At 34.1% G+C, this 14878-nt stretch overlaps 1 protein-coding gene across 2 annotated transcripts; it reads left to right on the forward strand.

Annotated features, from left to right (window-relative positions):
• The first annotated feature begins 8962 nt into the window (after positions 1-8962).
• Miro (mitochondrial Rho GTPase) lies at positions 8963-14809 on the forward strand. 2 transcript variants are annotated; one of them, XM_018516451.1, is made up of 13 exons: positions 8963-9689; positions 10105-10310; positions 10393-10443; positions 10521-10622; positions 10698-10739; positions 10817-10982; positions 11061-11181; positions 11252-11444; positions 11727-11993; positions 12070-12282; positions 12352-12548; positions 12874-12912; positions 14255-14809. In XM_018516451.1, exons 1-13 carry the CDS (start codon positions 9491-9493, stop codon positions 14379-14381), a joined length of 1923 nt encoding a protein of 640 aa, XP_018371953.1. In that variant the 5' UTR covers positions 8963-9490; the 3' UTR covers positions 14382-14809. The 2 variants fall into 2 exon arrangements, with proteins under 2 accessions (XP_018371953.1, XP_018371954.1); XM_018516452.1 differs by lacking the exon at positions 12874-12912.
• Positions 14810-14878: the final 69 nt, after the last annotated feature.

The raw sequence follows: 14878 nt of genomic DNA on the forward strand, positions 1-14878 counted from the left end.
GTAACTAGTAACGGTAACTTGTTACTTTTTCTACTCGGTAACGAGTAACTGTAACTTGTTACTTTTAAAAAGTAACTTTCCATTCCCTGTTAATACCATACGTGTTTGTGAAGTAGAGTCTACGCTGAGAATGATCAAAAATTTCGAAATCAATATATTTTTTACCATTTCTTAGTGTAACATGGCGTCTCAGCTGTCAAGTCGTGATAATATTTGCTTGATATGAAAGCTTTGCAACTCGAACGTACGAAATAATAGTTCCCAAACACGTAATTACTTGTAAAAAAGTACTACTGCGCACTGCGTAGTAGTGCTCAGTAGTATTTTTCTACAAGGGTTTAACATCCTGAAAGACATTTTAGGACGTCCACTGGATAAAGATAGGATGAAATTTGGTTATCCAGAAACATCCTAATATCATAGGCTGAGTGAGATATTGCTGTGGTGGTATAAAAAGACATGTCGATGTGCGGCGCGACATCTAATGATTTTTCGGAGTTCGAGCTTTGCTTTAGGATCCCCTTAACTTGATCAGAGTGTGCTCATGGAGCCTCATTTTTTAAATACATTTTTTTAATATAGTTATTTATGAATAACTTTTAAACTAACTATAGTTATATATATATATATATATGTATATATGAAATAACATAAAATGGTATGACATTTCGTGCACCATCCTGTAATAGCTAATCTGCAAGAGCTTGAGAAAGCTCTACATGAAATCTGGCACGAGATACCTCAAGATTCAATCAGAGCATGCATAATACGCAAGAACGTTTAGGAGAGGTTATCCGACGCCCAGGTGGCAATACACGGTATTGAATGCCTCTAACACTTGACCGCTCTAGCATTAGGCAAATAGGGTTTGGAGTCAGAAAATATTGTGGAAGTGACGAGCCACGGGGTCCCTAATTTGACAAATGGTTTACATAATCGGCCCTTTTCAGGGCCAAAATGATGCGTAAAGTCCGACCAGCAACCTCCTCGTGGTACGTATCGGGTAATGCTAATGCTGGCGTTAAAAATGCCCGAATAACTTCAAAATGGCATTACTCGGTCAAAAAAAATCGTAGAGACTCGAATTTGTTTTCAAATTGTTTGTTGAAAAGTGCACTTTACAATGGTATATGTGGTATTTTCGAAAAAAAATCGAGGCGATCCAGGTAGCGCGTCAAACAATCAAATTTTTTAAGAAAAAAATGCTTGGACTTTATCAAAACATGGAGATGCGGCATCGACTTGCACCTAATTTCGCATCAAGTTTTTTTTAAAGTACAGATAATTACCTACAAAATGAAAAAAAAATCGTCTTGATACGATGAAAATTGACCGAGTTATGCGCATTTGAAAAATAGGAAAATTTCGATGAAAAATTTTGTTGCGATAATTTTGTTGCGTAATTCAAAATTTTAAAAAAGTCGTCTTACTACTTTACACACATTTATGAGGTAAATTTATTATCGTAAAGTCTTAAACTAAGCATTATGTCATATCATTTAGCATGGATGCATAAGCATGATGTAGTCCATCTGTGTCCGATCGTAGGTTCAATCCATTTTTCTGCATAAATATATACTTTCTCTGATATTAGTCGCTTATTTAATATTCTTTCCGTTCTCCATTTTTTGACGTTTTACTAATCAAATTCGTGATTGTATTCCAATCTGTGATCCGTGATAACAAATTGACTATTTGTATTCCAATTTATGTGATTGCGATGTTCTGCAATCCTTGTACATAATCTCCTACTTGTTTGACCTGCATATGTTGCATCGCAATCTTTGCACTCAATTTTGTATACAACATTGTTATGCGAATTCTTTAGGAGAACGTCTTTTTGAACCTTTATAAATTTATTTAATTTATTATTACTATAAAATGATGGTTTTATGTTTTCGTTCCTACAAATAGTTACAAATTTGTCCGAATTTAACGAATTATATGGTATCAAGGACCATGGAACCCTTTCTAAATTATTATCGTCCTTAGAATTATTCAGTTCAGTCTCCACAGAAATGCGTTTAGAGAATAAATATTATTAATAAAGTATTATTAATTAGTAATAAAGTAGAAAATGGAGGAAATTACTTTGATTAAGGTATTCATTCATCTTCCCTTCGAAACAAATCAATTTTGGAGACGAAAAACGGCAGGAATTAAGTTTAATACCTAATAGCACATAGCACTGCTCGTTTAATTCTGTTGTTAGACGTATAAGCTATTGTTTCCATATTTTCGGTCAAAAAATGTAATAACTATTCTAAGAAAGCAATTATTTTTGCATGGAATAACCTAACCTCTATGAATATATTTTGCCATTTTCAAATAAATAATTTGTTTCATTATTTGTATTCATTGTAACCAAATAATATATTATTTAATTGAAAGATATTACTTCAAATAATAATGTTATTTCTGTCAAGCAATAGAGAGATTTCTCAAATGAAACAACATTTTTATTCAAACAAATAATATTTCGTACAAGCATTATATGTTGTTTCAATAAAATAAATTTTAGTCAAATAAATAGAAATACTAAATTCAAAGAAACCTTTTTCTCTGTATGTGAACAATGCATTAATTATTTTTTTATAAACTATAAACTTTGATGAGTCTTCAACTTGATGTTTATTTTATACGCATAGATATCCAAAATAACAAGAAGAAAGCATCCGTAGAGAGAGAGAATCTATAAATCATAAAATATCCAACTCTAAACATTGTGTCATGCACACGGAAGAAGATATAGAATGTGTACGTGCAGAGGATTGACGACATTGAGAATAATTACGAAATAAAAATACAACATAATAAACAGGAGAATGTTGTAAAAAGAAAAATGGAGGAAGCTTTTGTAGTTAACAAAAGATTCAAGGTACGTTTCTTTGCCGACAATAGGTGCGTTCAGTTTTCATTGTAAGCATTATTTCATTCTTGTTGTCTATTTAATGTTAAACAAGGACAAATAATGCTTACAAGCGCTGTAGATTCCGCAAAATGGAATGCACCTATGATCTATTCTGTCTAGTGATATGCTTATTACACATGTTGGCATCTCATAACGGCATTCTGCTACGCAAGCTATTAAGCTGAGTGATTTATGTATGGCAGGGTGCTTTGGAGATGCAGGAAAAGGCAATGCAACGACAAGAAAAGAAGGTCAATAGCGAAGAAGAGATAAAAACTTGGATCGCTCAAGAAATGGAAGTATTAATGACCACTGTAGAACCAAATTATTCTCTTGAAAAACTGATGCAAGATAGAGCTTCGTTGATATATCAATTGGAGCAACTTAAAAAAAATAACGATCCGGATGAAAAGAAGCTTGCAATTGTTACTGAATTCATAGAATCGCGTAATATACAAATTGCAGATCTACAACAAAAGATTCTTGAGTGAGATCAGGGTAAGACCTCTGTTAAGTTGATTTCGGTAATTTTACTGAGCGAGGAGCATTGAAAGTCATTTTACTAGCAAGTGCGTTAATGCGTCAATGAATTTCTTTGTCTTTAGAAACTAGAACAAATACTCGGTGGAATATCATACGTACAATAATGGATTTTTCAAAGGTAGCACTTAAAACAGCATTTCATATAGTTACACAAGACGGGAAGCAACAATGTTACATATATAACGAATTGAAAGTTAGTATATATCGTAGAGAAATATTGCATGTTATATATGATGTATGTGTTTATATGTATGTGCTTATATATAATATCCATATTATGTGGATACACATATAATGTGCCGCCAGGTCAATTATACAAAGATAACTGACGTTTTAGAAAAAGTATCAGAATTAGAAGCACGGCTAGAAAAGTATGAAAAACGGAAGAGAGTAAATAAAATATCTTATTTTCGCAAGATTCATCTGATACTAGCGATACTGAAAAATTTTTGACAAAATCTATAAAGAGACAGGTATAATTAATTTTATATGAAACGTTTAGAAAAAAAAAGTAAACATGCTCTGTGTGCTAACTCAGCAAAAAGAATGATATTATTATTATTATGCGTTTTAGGTTTCGTCAGAGAATTTAGATGGAAATAAAAAATAATCGCCTAAGAAAAGAAAGATGGAAAGTAAAATAAAAGAAGAAATAGTCGACGAGAATACTTACCTATTGTACGATGACAGTTTAGTGATAGAGGACGATGTCAATAAAGATCCAGATTGGAAAAAAACGCTGCTTTATAGTCGAATACAAAAATTACAGGTAAATTTATATTACAGAAACTGTCTTACTTACGACAAATGTCATATGTATCTTATAGATACTTGTGTATTTCTGTGCCATTTTTGTCATCCAGTTTTTGTTACTAATAACGAGGGAACCTCACAAAGTGTTAAATTCTGATTTTAATGAAACTTTGTACACACATAGATTACATAAAAAGACGAATTAAAAAAAATATCAGTTGCGGCAAAAAAATGATTTTAAAGGATGAGATTACCTTCTTATAGGTAAACGCGGGTTTTAGCTTTTTTCATGATATCTCAGAGACTATTCCAGAGATCAAAAAACATTTTCTACAAAACAATTTTTGTAATAATTTTAATTATCTCTATTTACTTACGTTAATAATGTTTGTGAAAAAATAATTAAACATAACAAATAAGGGATGATTTCACCCTTAAGGACTTTGCGCAATTAAAGGAACAAAGAACAGAGAATAAGAATTTCAACCACTCGAAAATCATTGTGGAATACACAGTTTCTGACAGGTTGAAATTCTTATAGCGTGTTAGATTTACTGACTCGACCCGACTCCAAGTTAATGATCTGTTCTATTTAGCTGCAAAAGAAGAACTAAATTGTGCAAGAACTGCAGCTAAAAAGAACAGAGTATCGACTCGGAGTCAGTAAGTAAATCGAAATTAGTCCCTGTTCCTGTTCCTGTTCCTTGATTGTGCACTAGTCCCTTAAAACCGTTTTTCTGCCACAATATTGATATTTTCTAAATTCATCTTTTTATATAACAATATGTATGTAAAGTTTCATCAAAATCAGAATTTAACACTCCACGAGGGTCCCTTGTTGTATGTACAAAAAAGTGCAAAACATACACAAACTACATAGTCTCTATAATTGCGTGATATTATATAGAAGTGGAATTTCAATAATTATTTTCTTTATTTAGAATAAATTGAAACTCGCAATTCAGTAACTGGCCTTTAATAAGGTAGAACCTATAATAATGAGATAAAATGTGCTTGTAAAACAAAATGTGCTACGCGGATATGTACGTGTCGTAAGAATGGCGTTACCTGCAACAATTGTGACTGTGACTCGGAACAAATATCTATTCTGACATTTCCGAGTCACAGTTACAGTTGTTGCAGGTAACGCGTCATTCTTACGACACGTACATATCCGCGTAGCACATTTTGTTTTACAAGCACATTTTATCTGCATGTATTACATATTTAGAAACAAAGAGATACATATATTTATGTATCTAGATTTGTCTCTGTATTTGTGTATTATATTAATTAGTATATATATGTTTAGTACAATCTACAATTTAACGCCGAATCCAACACGAAAAATCGCGTATATGGAGCGCAAGTGGGATCGAACCCGGATCTACAGATCACGAGTCAATCGCACTGAGCGGCGAGCCACTCGGCGCCCCATATGTATATATTTAGTATATGTATGCTATCAATTTTTTATATATATTCGCATTTTTCTTTCCAGTTGCGTACTACGCTGTTTTCAGATGTTGCAATGCCAGATGAAGCGAGATGTGATTAGAAAAGAAGATGAATAATTTTTTTCCAATTGTGCCTGAAAAGTACATTTATTTCATATATTATAGCATAGTATTATGCTCAATCCAAATATTGTATATATTCTAATTTCTCGTGTCATAAATATTTATTTCACTTTTTATATTTTGAGATAAACTAAACATGATCATTTTTTAATTGGCCAATTAGCGATACGTGTATGCAACATGCAATGTGTGCAATCGGAGCCTTTCTCATTTGTTTACATTTTACGTTTCGTACAATAATATCAATTAATTATATAAATCGTAATATTATATATCATTAATGTCCAATTACCAATTAGCTGGTTGAAGTTTGGAACGTTCTTGGAGCGATTTTTTCAAAATGGTTTGGCCCATTTCTCCTTTTGTGCACACAGCTACATCTTCATGCCAGACAACAAATAAAAAATACCCCGATTGAATACATGCGTCAGAAGACACCCTTAATGGCGAAAAACCACCCTGGAAAAACTTAAAAAAATTCTCTCAAAGCCAAAAATGATTACTTTAGAAGCCGCATAATACGCAGTACCGCCGCAAGATGGACTCGTTTTCCGTAAGGAGAAAATGACGTGGATCCCTATAAATAGGCATACTTAAATGAAATCCGTCACTTACTCTCAGCTTGATCAGAGTGTGCTCGTGAAAGTGCTTTTTTAAAAATAGAGTTATTAATAATTAATTTCTGTGATGCATATACTCGTTTTCTGCATTTTGTATCTTGCCGAAACGCGAATATATAGAAGATCTTAGTACTATTCAGCATTACTGAACACTTTACACTTCTGCACTGCTACAAGTGTAGTAGTACAGTAGTGCTGTAGTACAGTAATGCCTCAAAATACTCCTAGTGCTCATACTAATACTTTTCTACAAGGGTACTAGCGTATTAAAACACGATATAAATATTTTGGAAACCAAAGGACGCTTTTATTTACGATATAACCTGCGATTTCATTTTTAATTTTTAGATCATTTTTGTGTCATTTTTTATCAGTGTCGTTTAAATGACAAATAAAGTCATGATGACATCCTTGTGATATCATTGTGACTTTTGTGTTCTACCTGGGAACGGAATTCTGCTCTTTATGCAATCGTTATGTGCTCATAACGACAGTTGCGCAGATATAAAATAAAGCAGCTTTTTTACTTGTATAAAATAGTAAAAAAGCTGCGCAACTATCGTTATGAACTCATAACAACTGCATAACGAGTTACAGAATACAGGGGCAGGGGCGGCGATCCGCAACTGTTTTACACGCCTACCGATAGTTGTCGGTGTCGTTGCGCAGATATTTTATATGCTGAAAAAGCTGCGCAACGACACCGACAACTGTCGGTAAGCATGTAAAGTTATCGGAATCGTGCCCCAAGAAACCTCCCTACCAAAAATTGCCGTTTGGAATCGGCGTTTAAACTGTAGGTCCCCATATACGTTGTGTACGATCAGGGTACGCGCAAATAAGGTATATAAGAGGGCTGAGGGAGGCGCCTACGCGCTGAGATAGCGTATGGCACTTGAAGAAGAAGAAGAATATTGTGATTTTATGTAAAAACAAACGTAATTTGATAAATACGCGTTATTTTTACAGAATAGCGAGCTGAAAGCGGAAATGAAGCAATTATAGATGGCTATGACATATACAAGCGCAAAAGAATACATGTATTCCTAGCAGAACAGCAAGTCACGATAACGTCAAAATGACATTAAAATAAATCGAAAATGATTGAAAAATGACTTTTGATGATCATTTTGAAGTCATTTTGAAGTCATTTTGACATCATTTTGATATCATAATGATTTGTTGTTCTGCTTGAGTGCAAACATAAGACTGATAATAGGAGACATATAATGTATCTCGGTATTCTGTAAAAATAATTAAAATATAAATTTATTTCAAATTTTATAAAACATCTAAAATAAATATACGTTTCTCGGCTAATTTTGACGCTAAGTATAAATAATTAGCTGATTAGTTTTCTCTGCTGAACGCAGCCATTGGCTGCTGCTTTTCTGCTTTCTGCTTTTCCGCTTTCTGCTTTTCGGTCAAAGAGTGAACGCGCCTTTAGACGGCATTTCACACAAAAAGAGCTAAACAATAGCTAGATTTAAAAAATAAAAAAAATCTAAGTTTAAAATACAATTATAATCAGATATATTAATTTATTTGACAGAAAAATCAGCTTTTACAATATTCCAAATATTCTTTCTATTCTTTTACAATATTATTATACATAAGCATATTATTTTAAAAAATAAACTAAAGTAATAACATTTATAACAATTACAGTAATATCATTTGTTTCATCGTATCTGATTGTTTTTGATAATAATCAATCCTTTATTGAGCGACTTTGATCGAATTCAATCTCTGATTTTAATCGACGATTAATTCAACAACTGAATTGCTCAATAATTTTTATGTAATTACATGATTAATAACTATAAGTATAATAATATAATTGTTGTGCTCCTATAAAAAATTAATTATTCTATTCATGTTAACAAAATAATATTTTAATTACTTGATAGATTAATCAAAATTAAATGATTGAAGTCACTTGTTAATTAACGAAAAAAAGGAGGACTGATTCCGTAAATTTCAATCGGAGTTTTAAATTTCCAAAAGTATATTTCTCATTACAGAAAATTCTTATAGCAATTTTCTCGCAAGAAAAAATACCTCGCCTTGGAAATTATGCTTCTCTCGAGATTTCTGGACATGCGCTCTTATATAATAAGATCATTGTTTCGCGTAAAATAATATTCCACAGTCGGGCGACATGCGGAAACATCACTCTACTGAAAAAAATCACGTCACACAGTTGCATGATAAAATCATGTAAGTAAAACATATAAATCATGTAATGGATTATTCCAAATCAGTACGTGATTTTTTAAATTATGTAATTTGAAAAATCGCATGTTTTTTTCTTCTATTTCTATCATTCAATTCTTTAAAATTTGACGACTATAAAATCACATAATAGATGAAATTATTTCTAATATCATGTGATTTTCAAATTATGTCATTTAAAAAAATCAAGTACTAATTTATAGAACAATTTGTTATGTGATTTACATGTTTTAATTACACGATTTCATCATGTAACGCGTTATAAGATGATTTTTTTCAATAGGGCATGTTCTTACCCATTGTACAATATACATTACAGCGAGAAACGTAAGCGCAAGGCGCAAACGAACGGCTCTTCATGCGCGCACACTGCTACGTATTACGCATGTATGTACATTTACACACACGGTGTCATTCATTGCGGTGGCATAGATAACCTTGAAAAGGCCACCCTCGGAGCTCGGAGCGTTACTACTTTAACCGAATCCGCCGAGGTTTACTTAGTCTCCAGCGGCGACGATTGGAGCTGATCTCGATGAAGCGTTGAGCCTCGAGGCAAACTGCGATCCTTCTACGGCACGATACACATTCTGCAAAGTTCTAAAAGAAAAAGAGGAAATAGAGTCGAGAGTGTGGTGCGTCGTTAATAGTCATCTCCAACGTTAAATAAAATGTCAACGTAAAATATAATTGTCAAGGTACGTGTGTTGTTAGCGCGTTCGCGGCGGTATTGTAGGTTATATTCCGGTCATCGTAACTCCTCCGGGAGGTGCGGAGTGAGGATGCCGTTCGCGAGGGATTGAACGCCGTTCGTTGTTGAAGCGGCGGTTGTACAGTCGGCGGACAGCATGGTGCAGCGTCCGGTCACGTCTCGACGCAACGTCAGGATATTGCTCATCGGCGAGCGCGGCGTCGGCAAGACCTCCTTGATATTGTCCCTCGTGAGTGAGGAATACGCGGAGGAGGTTCCGAGTAAGGCCGAGGAGATCACGATACCGGCGGATGTCACCCCGGAGCAAGTGCCGACGCATATAGTCGATTACTCAGGTATATCCTTGAGCATTCTTGTATTTCTCTCTTTTTATTCTGTGCGTCAGTGCTATACTTCGTAATGTTCAAGATATTAAGACATCTAAACATGATTAACTCAAATAATATCAAAAGTCTAAGGTTAGCTCTTATTTCAAAACTGCCTTAAGTAATGTCTTAAGATAATAATATTATCTTAAGACAATATACTATAATCTCTGTGATTTATGACATTTTAAAATTATACTTTAAGATGGTTTTAGATATAAGGATCAACTACAAAAAAATCCTAAAATCAGGATATAAAACGTCTTTAATACATCTGTCTTGATTTTGGATTTTGTGCTGTCTGGATAATTTGTTAGAAAATTTGTTACATTAATTGTATTTCCTCCTGTCTTATATTAAAGCAAAAATTTGACGTTGTTTGTAGCGGTGGAGCAAACAGAGGATCAACTAGCAGAGGAGATCCAAAAAGCACATGTGATATGCGTAGTTTACTCCGTGGACGACGAGGACACTCTGGACAGAGCTGCCAGCTATTGGCTACCATTAATCAGAAGATGCTCGCCCGACAATCGGTGTCCAGTTGTGCTTGTAGGCAATAAGATTGATCTCGTGGATTATTCCACCATAGAGGTTTGCAGTCTCTTACAGAAATTTCAGTTAGCATCCTTGTTTAGCACATATGTGTTAATGACTTCCACTTTTGCAATTCCAGGCTGTATATCCCATTATGAAAGAGTTCACAGAGATTGAAAGTTGCATAGAGGTAAGATAGCATTTTGCTGATAAATGAGAAAAATGGAAGAAGCGTTATATAAAAGAATGTGATGTATCTCTTTCCAGTGTTCGGCAAAAACACTTCAAAATGTCTCGGAAACATTTTATTATGCACAAAAGGCAGTTCTGCATCCGACTACACCTTTATATAATTATGACACACAGGAGGTGAGATATTTGTCTATATTCCTTTAATTTTAATATCTAAATTTTTTTATATAATTCAATCTCTTATTATTCCAGCTCACAGAAGAATGCAAAACTGCCCTACAGCGAATTTTTAAAGTAAGTGTTTCATATAAATATACAAAAAGAATCATAATTTTTATGATATAAATTATATTGTTTTTTTCCCATTGCAGATATGTGATGTAGATAACGACGGACTTTTAAACGATATGGAGTTGAATGCATTTCAGCAGTGGTGCTTCAACACGCCGTTACAACCACAAGTGCTGGAGGATGTAAAAGCTGTGCTATCAAAAAACATCTGCGACGGTATATGTAATGGGTGTGTCACGATGAAAGGTGAGATATATATTTTAGTTATTCCATTATTAAATCTAAGCAAATTTACATAAAACTTCATTAATTGCAATTACGTAGGTTTTATGTATTTACAATGTTTATTCATACAACGCGGAAGAAACGAAACAACTTGGGCTGTGTTAAGGAAATTCGGATATGATAATGAGCTGCAAATGTCAAAAGAATATATTCATCCTTCGTACGTATAAAGGTCACAGAGATATTTAGAGTTTTTCCAATAAATATCACTGAATAACTTTGGTTTTCAGATTAAAAATTCCATCCGGCTGCAGTACGGAATTATCGCATAAGGGACAGGAGTTTTTAACGTTACTGTTTATGCAGCACGATCGCGATCGCGACGGAGCTCTCTCACCCTTGGAAATGGAGTCATTGTTCTCGCGATGTCTTTTCCCACCATGGGGTGATGAATACAAGTATACCGTAGCTACGAACGAAAAGGTAGTTGTTCGCATCATCATTATTTCTAACACTGATCGATTCTTTTTTATAAAAGTAGAAGAAGAAGAAGCCAGAGTATGCTGATCGGCACGATGGTTTCAGTAAAAACAAACTGTTAGATTTGAAACTTGTATAGAATAAATCGACAAAGAATATTAAACGACAAGAAACCGATATGTGGGTTTTAGAAATGGAAAAATATTAGACAACAATATATATACATGTACATATATTAAAGAAAGCAACTTAATTTGGCATAATGTATATGTAATATTTCCACAGGGATGGATTACATTCCAAGGGTATATGTGTCAATGGGCATTGCTGACACTAACAAACGTTCGCAAAACCTTAGAATACATGGCATATCTGGGATACAACATGTATCACAACGAGTGCCAAACAAGCTCCATTATCGTGACTCGTGAGAAGAAGGTAGATCTGGCAAAGAAGCAGTCCAGCAGAAATGTTTATACTTGTCATGTCATAGGACCGAAAAGTAGCGGGAAGACTACGTTATGTAGAACTCTTATTGACCCTAAACTCGAGGTAAATCACTGATTATTTTTCAGGAATTTTGACCAAAAAGACTGTCACGATTAAATCTCTTTATGCGAAATTGTAGAAACTGAATGACAAGGTGGTACCATCGATCGCTCACGTTACTGTGAATACATTACATGTGTATGGGCAGGAGAAAACCATAGTATTAAAGGATATAAACGTGATGAATGTTCAGGATGCTTTAACGCCAGCGGAAATACAGTGCGATGCGGCTGCTCTTGTTTACGACGCCAGTAATCCAAAGTCATTCGAGTATATAGCGCGCATTTACATCGTAAGCATTGCGTCTTCTGCAACGATTGAAATATATCCACGACGATAAACGATGCATATGTCTTTGCAGAAATATTTCGCCGATAGTAAAATTCCCGTTTTGATAGTTGCGAATAAAAGTGACCTTTCTGAGGTAAAGCAGAGCTATCTGTTGCAACCGGCTGCCTTTTGCAGCAAGTACAAACTGATGCCTCCGCAGCCATACAGCATCTCACGAACGATCCGACGTGAGATCTTCGTAAAATTAGCTACGATGGCAGCCTTCCCGTAAGTTTAACTATTACATTTTAAGAACGGTATTAATGAAACTTTGTCGAATGGATCTCGGGCTGCCTCGATTCACATACAGTAGATATTTTCCTTTGCAGCTGACATATCTGAAAGTATAGATTACGCGTCGAGATTTTTAAAGCTTCTTCGCTTATTTTTTTCGTACGATATTTTCCAATGGTTACTTTCAGAAAACAGCATTTTATGCCGCACCTTCTCCTCATTCTTTTCTTATAATTTAAGAAATAGTAGTGTAATATTAAAAAAGAAAAGAAAAAAAAGGAGATAATTCGGTATTAACAATAAGATATTTCGTGTTTAGCCGCTTTCAAGGAGCGTGGGTATTATTTTACCGAGACAGGTTGGTTCGAATTTCAATTTCACACTGTAAAAATCTAGAAGCTTGAACAAATCGTGAAAACTGCATTCAATTAATCGTCATATATTCCTCTCGATGCATGTGCTTACGAAGTTAACTCCGGATGCTTTCCAATTGTTTGAGACGTCTTGACACAAACATAACAAATTAATTTACATATTTTCAATATTAATAAATAATTTAACGTTGTCACGATAATTTCATGTACTGATTAGTAGCTCTCGGGCTGAATACGAATATAGTGTTATGACGATGATTAGGGCATTGGTGCAATTGAGTGTAATAGCGTTTTCGGCCCGATGGGGTTTGCACCAACCTGGATTAGATTAATGGCGTTTTGTGCTCTCCTATTGGTAGAGCGGGTGACGTCAACCAATAAGAAAGATTAATCCAACCAAGGTTGGTGCAAGCCCGATCGGACCGAAAACGCTATAAATCGATTTTTATATTTTTTTGTGTTAATAAATAATTTAATTCTTTTAAGGTCACGAGTTTATCGTGACAACAAAAAATATATAATTGAAAGAATTAAATTATTTATTAATACTAAAAAAATATGTGAATTAATTTGCTACGTTTGTGTAAAGATGTGTTAAGTAATTGGAAAGCACCCTCCATCTTCTCATGTTAAATGTGTCGGGCAATTTGCTCATATTAAAAAAGTCATCGCACGGATCAAACGTTATAATGCAATTGGCTCTTTTCAGTCATATGAGGCGTACAATCCATATGTTGCTTGTCGAATCCTTACCCTCTCCATGGTGGAGTTTCACAAGGTTTTATTTCACATTATTGCTTGTGTTTCTTCCTTGCGTCGCCTACGTGTTTTAAGTCATAACTTAATAGCGTATACATCGCTTTTTTGGTTTCGTTCTTGCATGAGCATGCAACATGTAACGAATCTTACGAATTTTCTGTCAATTCAAACCGCTTTTCTCCACATACTCTGAAATCGACATGAACTAAAAATGACATATCTATGTTGCAATTTTGCACTCAATAATGTAACCGTTATATAACACCATGCATATTAATTTATATTGTTAAGTGCGATATTAAGGCGTTATTTTTAGTTAATGTCGACTGGATAGATATTCTAACAGGAAAATTTTTCCTTTCGATTTAATATCACTTATATGATAAAACTGCATTGTCAATTGATCCGAATTTCATCAGTATTTATATCTATGTTGCTCGTTATATGTATCACTGAATGTAATCACGATGTTTTGAGAGTACGACAGTATGGTTTTATCATGCTAGAATAATCAACATTTCTTGCGCGACTGAATGACAGAGTGAATTTTGTGCTTCGACATTTCAGGCACATAAATCAATTCGGCCTAATGCAAGGGGATTCCTTGGTCTGGTGGAAAGCAGGATTGGGAATCGCGATCGCAACGATTGCCGGCTACGTGATGATGCGCGTATTGAACACAGAAAAAAGATAGTCTATCATATTCGTGCTATTTGTGCGTGTTTAACTGCCTCTCCTCGTCGAATAAAGAAAGAACCGTATTATAGATAACCGCGATATATAGGACGAATATATAAATATATATATATCTATATTCATAAATCACACTAATTTTCGAAATATACAATAGCTAAGTATTAGAGAAAACTATATGATAAAGTGCAAATATTTGCGTGTAGAGGTGCGCTTACTTGGTTCTGGTCAGAACACCGAAGTTTTTATTTATCCAATCCTCATCCCGGTATATCATCTTATAAGAGCTATTTTCATCTTCTGTAATCAGTTATTTGTTTAATGTATTGTAATATAAAGTGGAAAAATGTGAGGCATTGTCTATACTGTCTGTTTCTTGTTCATTTCACACAATCTACCATTTTAATGAATTTTAAGGTGTGCGAATATATTCTAAATTCTCGAAAAATAATGCGATTAGGTATTTATAATTTTCTCATTAATAACGAAATTAAAGTG

Source organism: Trachymyrmex cornetzi, unplaced genomic scaffold (assembly GCF_001594075.2).
Source record: "Trachymyrmex cornetzi isolate Tcor2-1 unplaced genomic scaffold, Tcor1.1 scaffold64, whole genome shotgun sequence".
Taxonomy (NCBI): Eukaryota; Metazoa; Arthropoda; class Insecta; order Hymenoptera; family Formicidae; genus Trachymyrmex; species Trachymyrmex cornetzi.

Coding starts and splice junctions, on each gene's coding strand:
- Miro (XM_018516451.1), top strand. CDS start 9,491: ATGGTGCAGCGTCCGGTCACGTCTCGACGCAACGTCAGGATATTGCTC. Junction 11,445..11,726: donor CCGTAGCTACGAACGAAAAG/GTAGTTGTTCGC, acceptor ATATTTCCACAG/GGATGGATTACATTCCAAGG. Junction 12,283..12,351: donor ATATAGCGCGCATTTACATC/GTAAGCATTGCG, acceptor ATGTCTTTGCAG/AAATATTTCGCCGATAGTAA.